This window comes from Phalacrocorax carbo, chromosome 17 (assembly GCF_963921805.1).
Source record: "Phalacrocorax carbo chromosome 17, bPhaCar2.1, whole genome shotgun sequence".
NCBI lineage: Eukaryota > Metazoa > Chordata > Aves > Suliformes > Phalacrocoracidae > Phalacrocorax > Phalacrocorax carbo.
The window spans coordinates 12,359,538-12,376,981 of NC_087529.1; the positions used below are offsets into that span (position 1 = coordinate 12,359,538).

Consider the following 17,444-nt stretch of genomic DNA (forward strand, 5'->3'; position numbering starts at 1 on the left):
ACAGAGTCCAGGTCAGTCTCTTTTCTATTTAAAATGCTTAGAAGAAAAACCAAACCACTGAACAACCCAAACCCTACCACTTCCCATCTCACATACTCGTTATTCCTGCTGTTCCTAACAAGTTCTCCACTGGCCCTTCTAATTATGTTTAAGCTCAAGCATTTTTACTTTTCCTTCCTTTTTCCCCTCCGCGGCCCCAGGAGAGCCCAGAAGCACCAGGTGTTTTCCTGCATACATGCATGAATATTTGTTGACAGGTCAGCTTGTCAATAACGAACCGCTGCGGTGGAGCGTGGAGGGCCGAAGTCCGACAGCACGTGGCTGTGGGCAGGGAGCATCGCTCAACCCAGCTGCTGCTTGTGCCAGCAACTGAAGAGAGCGCTCGTGGGGACTGACAAACTTGAGGTTAATTTGGTTTTAAATTGCTGCCTTTCCCACTCCTGTGGTTGCAACCAAAGCCCCTGGAGAGTACTGGTGTGTATGCTTTTGCCTCCCCCACCTATCTTTGGAGAATTGTGGCTTTGTGCATATGAACAATGCAGGTATTGGTGTGGACTTATCTTTTCTCCCTGTATCTTTGTTCGTCTGTCCTCAGCAATCTGGGAAGGAGAACTGTGATAAGAGTGGTGCAGGGCGAATGCAAATGAGCAGGAGATGAACCTCAAAGGGCTCAGTTTGGATTTTCCTCCAAACCTCTTTGATCACAAACTGAGCTCTTTATCCCCCTGAAACCTGCCCCAGGGGAAGGCTGCCCAGAGGTGTGCAGTGATTAAAAGGAAATACTCTTGCTCCTGTGACCACCTTCTCCTCAGCTTAGCAGGTATCGACATATATCAAAAGCAGGTTTTTAATCTCAGAGTTAGTCTAGTTTGACTTTCGTGGCATGATTTCAGGGTCAACTGTCACTTTACCCCACTGTGACTGTTTGTTCATTTTAAAGGGACATCTCCCTGTTGGAAGATCCTTTTCAGCATTTGGTTCGTTCCCTGTTGTAAAGAGCTTGGCTTGCTTTAGGTTAGGCAATAGTTAAATCAAGAGGTACAACCTTGTTTTTATCCAGCATACTTGTTTAACTAAAAAAAGATTCATAAAGAACCGTGTTTCTGTGAAAATCTTTGTCTCCCAAGTCTCATTTTGGAGTCGGAAGAATGCCTACTGTTGCCTAAGAAACACCCAGTACAATTAAATACAGAGTCATTGTTGGGGAGTCAATGAGCTTGAAGCGACGCTGGGATGTCATTCCTGCGTTTGGTCTGTCTTTGCTTGTCTGGGCAGGATTTACTTGGTAAATAAATGCTCATCGTAATTCTGCGAACGCTGCTAATGTTGCATGTCTAATCTGTCATGAATGCAGAGAGGGAGCGGGGAGGCCCGTTTTCCTCTTCCCTCGCACGTATTTGTGGTAGGGAAGGCTGGAGAGTTTGATTAAATTCTTTGAAGTAGTTAAAGATTGCCTGTTTGCTTTCTGCAAGTACTTTATTAAGATTAGGTTTTTGGTTAGGATAAAGTGTGGCATTAAACCCACAGCTATATCTCTTTGGGAACAATATGTGCTACTTGGAGACCTGAGGGTTACCTGGAAGGCCTCTTCCACTTAGAGCTACCCTAGTTCTGCTCCATGGGTGTCCTTGGTCTCAAGGTCTGGTGTATCGATGTAACGTGAACCTGTTGCTTGCCAGGGATGGAGCTGGCTGCTAGGTGACCTGGGAGCTGCTCCTGCTTCTGTCTAACCCCGATACGCAGAAATGTGTCTAAGCAAATACCCAGCTACAAAACCAGCCCGAGTTAAGTAATTACTCCCAAAACCTACAGAGATGATCGCGTGTTTTTGTTGACCTATCCTGGCTGTGAAGAACAAAGACACCAGTTCCTGGCAGTGCTCTGCTGGGGTACTTCAGAGACAGGGATGTGTTCAGAAGTATCTGCAAAGAGAGCCAAAACGTTTATTAAGACTATTTAACCAAGGGTCATTTCATATTCATTTTGTTCCAGAGCAAATGGGAATAAAATTCACAAGTGCCGTTTAAGAACAAAGCTCATTTCTGAGCACCTATTAATCTTAAAACAGAAGAGGAGTGTGGAGTTTCACTTTAAATGGTAAAGCCATTTTCTCAGTTCTGGAGGCTGCTTTTTGTGACCCACGTACACAGACACGCAATCACAGGCCTCAGTTAAGCGAACTCTGGATGTGGCCCCTGCCCTTGGTGCTTTCTGAGCCCGGAGGATACTCTCCGTTGCTGCTATCTCTTCCTAGACAGCCCTGCTGAAATTGGGCACAGGCAGCTGTAATACATGGCCGTGCAAAGCTGTGGGATGTCAGCCAGCATCTTGTGCTCTGTATTAAATATGTGCCCGATGCGAAGCGCTGCACTGTGTGCTCTGCTAACCCCGTCTCTCTCTCTGCCCCTTGTGCTACAGGTGCAAAGAGCTGAAATACGGCAAGGACCTACCCCAGATCTCCATCATCTTCATCTTCGTGAATGAGGCGCTGTCTGTTATCCTGCGATCGGTGCACAGCGCTGTTAATCATACGCCAGCTCACCTCCTGAAGGAGATTATCCTTGTGGACGACAACAGTGATGAAGGTGAGCAGTCCTGGGATCTCAGATCTCCAAAACACCAGGACAGCGTTTAATTTCTTCCAACCGTATGGAGTCATGCTGAGATGATTATTGATTGAAAGTGTAGCTCTTGTAGAAAATGTGGCCCTTAAAGTGACCAAAGGCCAGGTATTTAATCTTGGTATGCCAAGGCAAAACTTCCTCAACAAGCTAATAATTTCCCACTCTTGCTTTTCAAAGCAAAACAGAGTTTCATGTTGAAGCTGGCCTTTCTTAATGGTTGGTTTGGCAAATAAACTACTCTGACCCGTTTAGCTGGAGAAGGCTGAAACCATACGTACTAGTTAGCTTCAGCATACAAGACTTGTGGGGAGAAAAAGCTGACACTGCGTGTAGTTTGAAGGGGTTGTACTGTCTGAATGACTAGAACAGCTTGCTAAATGTTCCTGTTAGTTTTTCTTCACCAAGGTTGTACAGGGGATACTTCCTGTATTTTTATTTTTTTTTTGATACAAGACCTTTCTACAAGAAAGCTAGAAGGGTAAGGGAAACCAGAAAGCCATCTTACCTTTCTCTTCACGGCAGCATCCAGAAGTTCTGCTTTCAGGGGTATCCTTGTTTCTAATAGTAACATGTTGGTTGTTGCAGAGATGTGCCTCTAAATGTTTACCACAGAGTTGAGGGATGAGACCCTGGAGGCTAGTGAGCTGTTCTGCTCTGGCCCCTTGCAGTGGTCTTAAATGAGACTTTTTCTCTGTGTGTGCCTCAGTTTCCCTGTCTGTAAAATAATGTCCCAGGCTTTCTAAGAACTGGGACCCGGTAGAGTCCGTCCTTCCTCTAATGTTACATTTTCGATGTGAGAAGGATAAGTAAAGAGGCAGAGGAGGAAAAACACACCCAACCTGCTCAAGTCAGGCCATGACAAAATGTGGAGGGGGATGTTAGGTGTTCCGGGTTACACACGTGTGGTGTTTGGCTCAACCTGCTCTGTCGCTGTTGCGATACCTTCCCTTCTGGCTTTTAATAACACAGAGGTGGTTTCATGTGGAAGTATTTTCAGACTCTGATTCTTGTACGGTTTGTTTTTCCCAATATACAGTTGGATAATGTTATTAGGGTAGTTAAAATCTTCATGAAGAACAGCAAATGGTTGTTACTTTGATTACTGCCTTCTTTATTTGTACTGCATACTTCTAATATTATTTTAAAAAATAATAGATGTGCTGTGGATGCTGTGATGAAAAGGGAAGAACAGGGAGGGTGCAGGACGTGGAGAGCTCATTTCCAGAGGGAGCCTGGGAGGTTGCTTGTCTGTCTGCAATGAGATGAGATGGTATACAGCAAGCTACTTAAGCCTGTAAAAATAGGCACTCGAATACCACAGTAATGAGCACCATAGAAAGCTGATGAATTATAATTACCAGTAAAAGAAGCAGGAGGGCAGCTCCTCAGCTGATGGAAATCACAGCAGCTCTAGTGCAAAAGCTAGGATGATATGCACCAGTGAAGCCACGGGATTTCAGAGCTGGAACTACTTGGCTAGTGAAGAGGAACTGCAGTAACAGATCACCTGCACTATTTAGCATTGTCCAGTACTTGGAGGGTTTGAAATACCAAAATAAGATGCTGCTTCTCCAAATTTTACTGTATCAATGGGGTGAAGAGAGCAACGCTTTTAAAGAGAACCCATCGGTAATAATTATTAAGCCTCTCTACCCATTGCCACACACAAAGAAATATGTTTCTAAACCACCTTCACCCATCATTCGGTATGCAGCACCAAGGCTAATATTGAGTCAAGTACTCAGGAGACGCTACTGAAAGGCACAGGACAATGAAATGAATCCTTTCAAAAAGCATCGCCCCTCCCAGTAAGCTGAGACTGCAGCTGGCAGTGAGGATGCAGAATGAAATCTCTTTATCCACTGCTGAGATTGCAAGGCACCGTCTTCCCTGGCTGTCTGCTGCAAGGGCTGGGCCAGTGCTGATGGGGCTGGATGGTGGCAGGGTGGTGACAGGGCAGTGAGATGGATGGCCAAGCTTGTAGCATGCTCAAGCACTTCCAGCCCTGGGATTTCCTCTTTGAGCCTGTTTTTGCAGGCTGACGAAGCTGCCTGGCTTGTGTTGGAGTGCCTTGTGGCACCTGTGTATCCGGGGAGGCAGGTGCTGGTAGGTGACCTAAATTGAGGGATAAATTCCTATATCATGTGGGAAATTCCTATATCAGGTGGGAAAATCCCAACCTCCTCACACATCTAGGCAACATGCACTCTGCAGCCCACCAAGAGGGTGAGTAATCAGGAATGTGAGCATCCAGGGCCCCCAGATGTGGGCCAGGGGTGTGCTGAGGGTTGTACAACGCCTGAACACCAAAGTGGCTCTGTCAACAAAAACCTTGCCATGGAAGTATACGAAGAGAGCGGCTGTAGGGAAAGAGGCAATGCTCTTAGCCAGCGGAGTTCGTTAATAATGTCAGTACTATGCTGTTGAGTCTTTGTAGGCATCATGACAAATGAGATTTTTAAGGAGGGACTTGAAGGAAGATAATGAGGTAGCTTGGCAGATGTTTATGGAGGGCTCCTCCCAAGCGTGTAATAATTTAGTTTTCTCATGTAAAAGAAATGATACAAACCAGAACATAATCTCTGGGACCCGTGCATTCACTCTCTGCATCGTCAAGGAGCTTCAATGACAGCAAAGAATTATTAACAGCAATAACATTGTCGTATAGTTCCCACTAATGGTAGGAAATAATTGTGAGCGGCAATAGCAACATCGTATAGTTGATGCTTTGGATATTACAAAGTCGTTGCAATATATGGATTTGGCTTCTACAGGAAAATAATTACAGGAAAATAGTTTCTCATGAGCTCTAAGATTTAGAGATGAATCCTGGAGGATCAAGTACTGGTGTCAAGCAGAGGATGGGGTTGTGTGTGTGTGACTTTGGTGGCTGTGATTGAACAAGAGAAGGAATTACTTTAGCTTCTTTGTGAGCAGCTGTGTGGGTTTGAGGGAAAACTTTTATGGGTGTGTGGCTTGTTGCTCTAGCCTGAGCAAAGCCTTTGAGCTCAGATTTATGCATCTGAAAGAAGGTTGACCTTAGTGGCTCAAAATCTGTGCCCTGCTGGGTTTCCAGAAGCAGCTGCTGGGAAAGTTGCTAAAGGCTCATGAAAGTCAGTGGCTCGGGTGCGTATGCGGAGGGTTTCTGTGTAGCTTTTGTCAGGGAGCACTTTGCACAGATGAGAAGAGGAAATACAGCTTGTATGGGTAATTGAAGAACAAAGCACTTTCCCAAACCAAATATTAAGAGACCCCTGGGATTTCCAAGTCAACTTCAAGTTTTAAAACTAGTCCCGGGGATGGAGGTAAGAACTGCATAACCAGGGCACCCCGGCTGTTGTTTGCCCTTCAGGTAGAGCGCTAACTAGTTACACAGACACGATCAAAACCTTTTGGTGTTTTGTAGTTTTCAGACTGGAACAAACGGCTTCTGAAGACTCATTAGACACTTCTTGCTCGTTGTCGTAATGCGGTATGTACAACAGCGCTGCACAACATAGAAGTATGCAATGAGAGATTAGAAGTTAAACGTGGTCATTCAGATTCTTTATATCTGAGCTGTAAATAGATAAAAGACACTGATGTATTGTAATGGGGAAAAACCCATCCCTCCTTGAAGGAAGAAGCTCGGGGAGTTGTAGCCTGAAGCCCCTTCTCCCCTGAGCTGCACATTATACTTCGTAAAGACTTTTTTTGGAGTCTGCTTTTGTTTGTGTTTGTTTGCAGGGGTGTAATTACAAAGCCAGTGCGCAGGTTGTGTTTCTGAGTGATAACATGTTTCCTAGGTTGTTGGATGGATGCAGCAATGTGCCCCTGAGATGTTACGTTATCTCGCAGCTGCACACTTTGTCTGAGTCTGTTGCTTAATCATCACCTGCTTTCTTTTTTTCTGTCTGTCTTTTAGTGTTTTTAATCAGGGATAATATCTCTTTGAAAAGCAAACCTCTCGGTATAAAAGAAAACCTTTGGATAAAAGACGGCTTAAAGGAGCTGGCTACAGTCAGGGAGACATGCTATGGGTTGTAATTTACCTCGGTGTAACGTATTAGCTGTGACTTGATATATCGCAGCTTGTTTTGCAGCTCATTTCAAGAGCGACAACAGCGGTTCATGCACGCTCTCCCAGGAGCTGGCTCGCTTGCGTTTCGTGTGCGTGTGTTTAGAGGAAGGTTTTAAACAGTATTGCAAGAAGCTGAGTCATATATCGGCTTTTCCTAGGCGCTGGTCCAGCCCAAGTGCCTAATTCCAGTTGCTAGAACTAAAGATGGGTTGCTTAATTGCAGCTAACCTGGTGCTGTCCCAGTGGCGTTCATGTCTGAGGCTTTCAGGCCCTGTCAAGGCACGGAGGAGAGCTGCCGACCTCCTCGGTTTGCCTCTATTTGGCTTTTGCTGAACGAAATGAACCAGAGACTTGCAGCTGAATGCACCTAGTGGGACCAGCTTTGCCTGTAACCTGTATGAGAATTGATTCATACACCTGCTCCCCTTTTCACAGTTTCCTCTTCAATATTTGCAAGCAAACATCAGAAGCTTCGGAGACTCACTTGGCTCAGAGTCTTGCTGCAAAAATTCTCATACTCGTTTATTGCCCATTGAAGGAGTTTCTTTTATGAGTTCATGCTGCAGAAATCCAACCCGTGATGGCTTTGTTGTTTCAGAGAGGCAAGAGCATGGGACAAGGTAGTGCTGGTGTCCCCCTTGGCACTGGCATGCTCCCAGCTGCTGTGTCCTCCAGCTTTCAGTGTTCCTGATAACTGCCTTGGGCTCTGTAGACTTTTACCACCCAGCTCAGCCTGGCAAACACAACTGTGTTTTCTTTCAGGGTGTAGAGGAGGTGCGGTCTGCTCCCTAGGACGACCTGAGCATTGCTGTGTAAGAAATTTTCTGCTATTGGTAGTTCCTTCAGCCCCTCCGGTGCTGTTGGTCTTCGCTCCTTTCTTTGTGTGGCACCAGGCAGTTCCCACCTTTACTTCTGGGGACTTTAACAGGATTTGGGGAGATTTGGCCAGGATTTGTGGTGCGGACCACTGACGGTCCTGCGGTTGCTTCTGGGCTAATGTCCGTGACAAGGTTATCTTTTAGAGGCATCAGGTGGTCCTATTTCTCTGGCAGGCCTATTTCCCAGAAAGCTCAGGTAGGTGACAAAATACTTTGCAATAGATAACATAAGTCATTGCAGCTGGCAATTTTTTGATAGAGCAACAGGTCTATTGGATTCTAAGTTCCTTGGACTTCTGCCCTTCAGTGAAGATCAACATGGACAGATGGAGAACAAAAGGCAGGATTGAAATTGAACCTGCTGGCGTTTTCAGTAGGGTTTCTCTCTGCAAATCTTCCCCAGAAGTAGCTCATGCAGTGGCAAAGACCAAATGTTCGCAAATACCTCCGTGCCTAAATATTGATTGCATCCTTAACAAACATGACTTGGGAATGGTGTGGGTGTCCTCTGGAGGGTGGTCCAGTAGGCTTCCTCAAAGGATGAGTGAGGAAGGGGGGGAAGAGTGCCACAGGGTACAGAAGAGGAAGGAGTCACTGGATTCCATTGCAGTGCTTAGTTTGGATCAAACCACTGGTTGCGTAGGTCATGTAGATCCACCCGCTCAGATACCTCATGAGTGCATGGCCTAAATAAGTGGTCCTTTGATTAGGAAGGATGAAGGTAAGCTGGGGAGCCACTGTGCTGTTCCCATCTTGGCTCCCGACTTTCTTTGTCGTTACTTTGCATCCAGAGTTTCAATTTATGAATGCTGGGAGGATTATCATGCTAAAATTGTCATTGGCTCAGTATCTAGTGGATATGCTAATTTTCAACAATGAGCTGAAGGGGCGAAAGCACTGCTATGTCTCTGCGCAAGACAGAGGAGAGGAGAATGGCAGCAAGTTATCCAAACCGTGAGACGGTTTCTCCCCTGCTGTAGTTTGCATGAAGTCATGAAAATAGCAGATCCAAGGCCATGTTGCCGGTTTGTGTGAAAGCTGACTCCCTTAAGTGAGGATATATGCTATTGTCCATTAGTGCAAGTCATTTAATTCCTGGCATACTACTTCAGACCTCCCAACCTTCCTATTACAGCTCTGGGACGTGCTGCAAAGGTACAACAGTTGGTGATTAAATGTTTTTTAAGCTAATATGAGAGACAGAAAGCTTTCCTTTCCTGACCTTAATGCAACAGCTCTCCGCATCCTCAGCCTGGAGCCACACGTTCTGGCCATGCGCGTCAGCCACCGTGAGTTGTTGTTCTAATGGCACTCAATGAAGTGACTGCCGAGTGAAGGAAAGCACAGGGTAAAATTAGGAAAGACTTCAAATGGTTTGGATTACGGTTAGGTTTGCAAGCGAGTGGTGATCTCCAGCCCACCAGAGTTCATGTGGAGGGAGCTGAGCAAGTCTGGTCCTGCAGGATCAGCATCCGCAGGGCCAGGGGAGCTCTGACAGTGTGGCTGTGCTGGCGCTGGGTTTTCCACTGATGCTTTTCAACACAGCCACTTCAGTCCTGCTCATTGGTGAGGGGAGACCTTGGCCAAGGCTGGCTTGATACTCGAATAGGAGTTTTGCAGCGCATTCCCAGAGACTGGCGTTTCACTTTTATGTAATAATCCAGGTGTGCATTTTCTGGATGTGCTGAGAAATGAAATAGAAAGCCCGCCCCATCCCTGTGCCCGCTGGCTGGATGCCCAGCTGAGCGCCAAGTATGTATCTCATAATACCAAAATAATGCTCAGCTGCTGCTGTGCACCATGTCCTCCTCCCACAGAGCTGCAAACCAGCTCAGAAGGGCGAGAGGCTGGCAAAGGCGAGCACAGATGTGCAGCCATCCTCTCCATTAGGGCTTGCACAGGCACGTAAGAAAGGTGAATTTGCACCCAAAAGGCATGTGATGTGGGCTGAGCCAGACAGGGAGGGAAGGCAGGGAGCAAACCCCCCCAACCCCCCCAAATCTGTGCAAGGTTGTACAGGAAGCCTTTAGCGGAGAGAAGGTCTGGAACCATGTTTCCCATGTTTGTTTAATGCTTTCATCGGGTACCCACTTGAGTAGCAGCCCATTAGGGATGCTTGGGCATGCGTTGTGGGCATGAGAGGGGCACTCTGGCTTCTAAGGGACGGGGTGGTGGGTCAGAATGATGCTGATTGTGAGCATCTTCTCCACCAGCTCTCCAGGGTCACCTCGTGCTGTTTCGCAGGTGCGTGGGTGTGCTGTACTGGTCTTTGTGCTCTCAGCTGATCAGTTCTTCACCTGTTGGCATCCAGTGTCCTTTCAGAAAGGAGGAGGATGCAGCTGTGGCTCCCCAGGGAGTTTCTGACGAGCTGTCTGTTACACAGCATGGTGGGCGTGGGAATCTCTCAGGCTTCACCCTTCACTGCCTTTGAGACATGATGTTAAAATTCTTCCCTGTTTCACTGGAGCTCTAAGCTCCTTCGAGCTGCTCAAACAATTCCTGAGAAGATTTTTTTTTTCTGTTTTCTTTCAACAGAGATTAAAACTCCAATTTGAAAGCTGTTTTAATTGTTCAGTCTAGCCTGTGATGCCATAGTCTGCAGCATTACTGACTTACCTTCTGACAAAAGCACGTGAGATGCTGGTGCTATGCTCGTGGGGTTTCATCTGTCAAAAAATCTCTGTCTCCTTAAAACCATTCGGAAAAGTTGTTGTCTCCATAAAATATTGGTTTTTCTCTGAGTGGCTCAGCATGAAATGGAAGTTGCTGAGTTATGTATGTATGTGATGCAGATGCTTTGAATTGAGGAAGGGGTTCATTTGCTTTATTCTTTTTATTCCCACTTCAGCATAAAAGAGAAATGAGACTTGGGAAATTGATATGTAAGGGGAACCATCCCAGAAAGGCAGTCTGAAGAAAAGCACATTTTATGTGCTTGGAAGAAGACAGGGAAGGGAAGAGATAATCCCTTTTCCTTTGATTTCTCAGGCTAAGCCCAGCAGATGGGACTTGCTGTTTACTCTCTTGCTCTCCCATGCCATGTTTTCTTCATGTAGGAACCCACATGTGCTCATATGTCTCAAGTATTTTACCATGTGTTTTATATTAATGGTGACTTTTTTTTCCTGGAGAGAGAGTATGTGTGAAGGGTGGTAGGCTGTAATTTGGGGTCACAGACCCTATCTTAATTTTCTGCTGTCCTGGAGCCTCGTAGGGATAAAAGGCAGTCTCAGGAACTGCTTTTGTGGTCCTAAAAGTCCGTGTTGGTACCCAGTGGTCTTGCTTAGCTGTTACAGAGTAATTCTCATCAGTAGATCTTTGCGCATTTAGCTGATGGACCAGGAAGTAAAAGGACCAAAGTTTCTGGCAGAGCACTAGAACTTTTTCAAATTGTAGAAAAAACATGCTAGTAGTTACCCCTTATTGTAACCTTTCGTATGCTTCCATGTTTAAGGTCCCGTGTATCTTTTATACTCGACACTTGTAACTATCAAAAAGTCTAATGCTGATAAGGACTGCAGACCAACAGATCCATTATGTTCTCAGCCATAGCACACATGCAGGCTTAGACAACGTAATTAAATGATGTGCAGTTTCCACTGAACAGAAGATACGTGGTATGAGCATCTTTTGAATGAAGCCTGTAATCTCTTCCATGCTATCATAACAGCAGGGGGAATTTCAACTTTTCTAGTGGCAAAGCTTGGAAAACATACAACAAATGCCAAGACTGTAATAGCGAGGCTGAGTAAAAAGGATAGTGAAGCTCACGCACAGTTTTAGTGTAATTTAAGTTACTTCAGATGGGTTTTGCAGCATTTCTAGCAATCCATTCAGTTAAAATCTCCATCAGAAATGCAGAGCACTAGTGTTTGGTATCCATGGGTGACTTCTTTCTATTCTTGTTTTTCAGTGGGGTGATAACCCTGGTATCGTAAGGCAGCCCAGCTGGGCTCTTGCTGCCGCCCTTTGCCTCTAACAGTGGCATTTGGGCTCCTTAGTCACCCAACAGCAATGTTTTTGGCAACCTTGAGTTTGTAAGGGTTGTGGTCAGTCCATCATGAGGTGGTCTTTTGCAAATCAGCATTGATTGACCCTAAATGATCATACCCCTCCCAGTGGTGCTCAGAGATGTGTAAGTTTTGCTCATATCAGTCAATAAAGTGGGGTTATTTCAGGTGAAAGCTGATGCACCTTTTCAATGGGTTCTCTGGCACTTCTTCTCTAGAGGAACTGAAGGCGCCGCTAGAAGAATACGTCAATAAACGATACCCAGGGCTCGTGAAGGTGGTGCGCAACCAGAAGAGGGAAGGCCTTATTCGAGCTCGTATTGAAGGCTGGAAAGCTGCCACGGGCCAGATCACTGGATTTTTTGATGCTCATGTGGAGTTCACTGCTGGCTGGTAGGTGCTCAACCTTAAGATCATGGTTAGAGTGTGTGGGATGCATTAAACAAGGAATGGTCTATTGTTTTGTACGGATGTGTTTGCAAACAAGTCTGCTGGCTTTTATTAATCCTGTCTTCCCTTCTGTACTGAATGGCCACATGAGATATAATGGGAAGACACAAGGGAAACCTTTTCTTGCCCTTGTTTCCTGTAATTATTTGCTATTCCCTCCTTTTATGCGTGCACACCCCCTGCCACCTGCTTATATTCTTCAGGTTGATTTCCCATTCCCTTAGCCCTGAGTAATTTCTGCAAGTTTTAAAAACCCCAGGCAGCGAGGGCTTGAAAGAGATGGTGTTTCCTGCTTCTTTGCCCTTTGCAGCTGGATCCCACTGGGGAAGGCTTAGATGGTTTAGCTTGATTTGTTTCTCCTGCAGCGAGGAGTAAGTGCAGAGGTGCAGGAGCTGTGAAAGGTGTTTCATAAGGATTTTTTTTCAGACAGATTCAAAACAGTTGAGCTCAAGTGGCTTGAGTTTAAATCATGAGAGGAGCCTGAGTGTGATTTTTTTTTTTTTCTCTAACCAAATGTAAAAAGTGGTCCATGTTTAGAAAAGTGGAGGTAGAAGCAGCTTACTTTCACCTAATTTGAAGAGAGAAGTAACATCCACAATAAAAATGCTTTAGCAGCTGCAAAGAAAGTGTTCTGCACAGTTGTTGAATTCTTTGTAATGACAACGCAGCTGAAGGGTGTCTTTAAGAGCTGTTTCTTATGTTGATATCTGCATTCCCAGCTAAACATTCTGTTCTTCAGGCCATTAAGGCCTCGCAAGTGATTTTCTTGATATACAGAAGAAGTTCCCATTTACTGCGCTCTTGAAACAGCTTTTCTAGGAATAGAGAGCAAGCCTTTCTGCAGCGTGGGCTGGGCTCGCTCTGGCGTTACGTACCCGCTGTTGTCACTGGAGGCACCAAGGCTGCATGTTGCTCCTTGCATTTGCAGTCTAAGCCCAGCTTGGTCAGTGCCTCTTGGGCTGCAGAGGTGAGCACACCCCCTGCTCTGGACGTATTTGAATGTCTCTGAGATCAATTTTGTAGCTATAGAGTCTTCGAACTGCGTCCCAAGGGATAAAAGACCCTTCAGATGGCTTTCAATATTTTACCCGGTTCTGCCCAGGGATGTGTCTTTTTGGATTTGAGGGAAGTTTGGACTAGTTAAAGCATGGTTAAACAAAACACGTCCTTCATGGCCTTGCTTTACAGAAGGGAAGTTTGAGCCGGCCTTCCCGCCGTGTGGATTGTGCTTTCCTGCAGGGTGTCTATACGTGCGTGGCAGCGCGGGAAGCTGCGTGCCGCTGCCCTGCAGACGCACATCAGAGCTTTACACAGAATAACTACCTGTGTGGGACAGAAGTACGCGAGGGCAGCCGTGTTGTGGGAAACCAAGAGCCGGTCTAGCCTCCTGTTATGCCACGAACTATAGCCAGAAGCCTAGGAAAGCATATATGGGCAGGCCTAGCACATATGATATTCTTCCAATGTGCTACCGAAGTCCAACAATTTGCAGATGTGAGGGCAGACACAGTTTCTATGTATTTAGCAACCCTCACTGCATTTCTCATGAGTTTTTTCCTATTATCTATTAAGCCTATGTAAACTTTGAGCATTCACAGCATCCTTGGGCAAAGGTGTTGCACAGCTTAGCTACCCACTCTGGAAAGAGTTAACTCCTTGTTGTCCATCCTGAGCCTGTTTCTTTTGACGGTCCGTAGCTCTTGTATGGAAAGAGCCTCCGGGTGGTCATGGAGCACCTTCGCTGAGCCGCTCCTGGCTGTGCCCTCGGCCCATGCTGCGAAACCGGCTCTTCACTAACGTATCATCTGATTTTATTGCTACCTTAGTAACAATGTCAAGAAAGCTCAGTTTTTAAAAACATGGACGTTCTGAAAATTAAAAAGTTCAGAATATGGATTTGTTACTTATTAATGCCTTTTTTTTTTTAAAACCAGCACACCAGAGAAAACATGGTTTACTAGCTCTGCAGGAAAAGATAGGGTCCAGTTTCAGAGGCTTTAGTTAATTTCCACAGCTTAATGCCTTATTTTGTGGAAATAGTTCTTTTTTTGTACTGATAGCTTTAGCTGGTCCATGAATTTGTGTAGTCAGATGTGTAGGAGAGTGCTAAACCTTGCCAAACCTCCAGGTCTGCGGCTACCTGAGCTCTGTGCCAGGCGGCTGGTGCCTGCGCTCCGACGGCAGCTCCGTGCAAGGGATGTGTCTGGGTGGGAAGTCCCATCAAGTGGAAGCGCTGAAGCCTCTTGCAGCATCTCCCTTGTGGCTGACAAAGCTTGGCAAGCCTTTCAGAAATAACCTTTTAAACTTGGCAGCACAAATGCCTTGTGTCTCGATGTGATTTCTGTGCTCATAAAAGCATGGGCGAGTGGAAGGGTGAGACAGAGGCTGGTGCGTTGCAATCTGGGGGCACTCGCTGACTCTGAGAGGAGCCTCGTGACAGTGTCCGGGCTCTTCAGGCTGGGTATTGCTGTGTCTCTCTGAAGACACGATGCTGCTGGTGAATGGGAGCAGAGAGGAGTCCACATTATGCCCTTCTGTCTACTGAATGGTGACAAGAACGCCTGTTTTCTTACCCTCATCTAAGTGCACAAGCTGTACGAAAGCTACAGTGTCCATCTGCAAATTATGGGAGAAATTAAACTAACAGTCCCTTCCTGTGCCTTTTTTTTTAACACTACTCAGGGCTGAGCCGGTACTTTCACGAATTCAGGAAAATCGGAGAAGGGTCATTCTTCCCTCCATAGACAACATCAAGCAGGACAACTTCGAGGTGCAGCGTTACGAGAACTCTGCCCACGGGTACAGCTGGGAGCTGTGGTGCATGTACATCAGCCCCCCCAAGGACTGGTGGGATGCTGGAGACCCCTCGCTGCCGATCAGGTACGTCGCAGAGCCCGCGGCCATTCGCCCTCCGTCAGCGGGGTGCGATGAGGAGAAATGCAGAAAGGTAAAGTGAGGGAGCCAGGTTACGGGGTTTGGGTATAGTATCATAACATGAGCCAGCTCAGAGAGGCTGTAACACAAGCCCGGAGGGGTTTTGCTAGGGTGAAGGCATTTGGAAAGGGCTGTTGTTTGGTAACAAGATGCAAAATTGCTGGGGAAGTATAGGAACTGTGTGGATTTGTACAGTCTTATGTTTAACTCCTTACGACAAAGTAGCTTTACCTTAATTATAGCATTAAGTTTTTGCAAATCATAAGGAATGAGGTGATTATTCCTGTGTAATGAACTGAGCATGAATTCATGAAATACAGCGCTGTTTTTTCTTGAACAAAAAGTAAATCTCCTCTCGGGGCAAACTATCTAAATATGTATCTCAGGTTGTTCCAGCACTTCAGCTTATAGGGTCAACAGCTCTGAAATGTTGCCCCAGCCCCTCTGGAATTCAAGTGTGGGACAAGCCTCATCGGAGAAGACAAAAGCAGGAGGGGAGGGAATAGCTTGGTGTGGGGGGGCAGCTGGGGCGGCTCTGGCCTGTATGCAGCGGTCAATTATTTTCCCTTGACAGCCTCTAAATATCAGAAGCGATGCTATGATCAGGAGCACTTTTCTGGCCAGGTGAAGAGGATATATTGCTCTTAAATTTGTTAATATGGAGAAGGCTTGTCCTCGGGTATATAACAGATGCATATGTGCAAATCCAAACCTGATCTGAATCCTGAACCAAAATATCTGTGCTCTGGTCAATGATATAATCCCTGGAAGCTGAAATTAGGTCTATTCCCTTTTACGCGGAGACTCTTTATCCCTTTGGGCTCCTTTGTTCCAGACAGCATATTCAGCCATCAGTGGAAGAACTGACAGTTTGTTCTGGACAGGGATCAAGTCTTTGAGGAACAAACAGTTGTTTTAACCAAATGCAAGCTGTGGGACTTGTTAAAGGAGGGGCTGCAAGGCTGGGGTGTACAGAAGGTGAAGCTGAGGAATTCAATTAGGCCTTTGCAAGTGAGGCACGAGCGGTGCAGTGCTGGCAGTCCCTGTGGCCGTCTGACTCCAGTGCCCAAACTGGTGCCCCTGGAGGATGGTAAAAGTGGACCAGTTCTGTTGGGATAAGCCTCTCAGCCAGTGGGTGTAAAAGTCAAGTGTTGCAAAGAACAGCCACCTCTTAGACTAAACTGCTGTAGCTGGGAGAAGCAGTCGGGCTTTGGGCACGTGGGATGTTCCCCGTGACTGTGACACCACCCCAGGCGCTTGCTGTGGTTCAGAAACTGTCAGGCGAGGTACATTGAGGAAACTGGGCCCACCCCTATATGACATCTAAATATATGGTGTGACCTTCCGTTATATTGTCCTACACGAACATGGTTTTAATTTCCGTTTCAGCGCGCTTAGGGAGAGGATAAGGAGGGCAAGTCATGGTGGAGAGAGATGGGGAGGGGCAGGCTTCTTTGTGGAAGCTCGTGGTTGAAGCAGGGGAGATGACAAGGTAAGGAGAGTGAGGAGGAGAAGGGCTGTGGGCAGCTGAAGGGTTGGATGGCTGTGAAGAGGCAGAGTGGGGAGGTCAGTACATGATGCAAGGAGGATGTCAAGCTTTTTAGGCTGTAGCTTTGCCCCAGGATTCCCAGATATGAACCAGTTTACAAAGACAGCCGCCAAGGCCAGAGGTATAAATGGGGTCACACGGATATTGACACTTCCACATGTCTCCAGATCTACCAAGACAAGACACGTTTTCTCCTTGGTCCAGTGCTGAAAGCCGGCAGGTACTGCTGAGATTCGAGTGCGTGCTGCTTTGGTGCTCTATGTACTTCTGATCTTCTGCTATAGAAACGAAGGGTTTGCTGTGGGAGTTGTCTTCTGTTGGGCAGAATGTCATATAAGGTTGTTCTGGTGCTTGTTTTGTCTTTTAAAAAGAGATGTTGCTAAAATCTGGACAGGATATTTAGCATCATATTTCTACATTTAAGCAGATCATAAACATTTACTGCTTAGGAGGAGCTGGCAGGTGCGATAAGTTTCTCGGTCTGCTCTGGGTTTCTTGCAACTCTGTTCACCATTTCTGGAGACAAGCTGGGAGCTGGTGATGCCCTGTGAGCTCCACGGCATCTTCAGCCTCGTAATTCCAAGGATCTGCCTGCTCAGCTCTTGAGCACTGCTGAGTTGAACCACCAATGAATTAGAGATCAGAGAAGGCTTATGGAGACAGTCAGCTAGAAGCAACAAGGATGCACGTTGTGATCATCCGCTTTGACTTTGTTAAAGGAGCGGCTGATACACCAGAGGCTGTGCTGGCACCCAGCGAGAGCCGGACAGGCGGGAGAGCTGGGCCCGGGGGAACCTCATGAGGTTTAACAAGAGCAAGTGCCAGGTCCTGCCCCTGGGGAGGAACAACCCCCCGCACCAGCACAGGCTGGGGGGGACCTGCTGGGGAGCGGCTCTGCTGAGGAAGCCCTGGGGGTGCTGGGGGGCAGCGAGGTGACCC

General features: G+C 46.6%; 1 protein-coding gene across 1 annotated transcript in view; it reads left to right on the plus strand.

Annotated features, from left to right (window-relative positions):
* GALNT17 (polypeptide N-acetylgalactosaminyltransferase 17) overlaps window positions 1-17,444 on the plus strand; it is a 221,134-nt gene that overhangs the window by 80,671 nt on the left and 123,019 nt on the right. Inside the window, exons 3-5 of the mRNA XM_064467721.1 lie at window positions 2,419-2,585; window positions 11,791-11,965; window positions 14,705-14,902. Coding sequence (XP_064323791.1) covers window positions 2,419-2,585; window positions 11,791-11,965; window positions 14,705-14,902 — 540 coding nt within the window. The remainder of the gene's footprint in view (window positions 1-2,418; window positions 2,586-11,790; window positions 11,966-14,704; window positions 14,903-17,444) is intronic.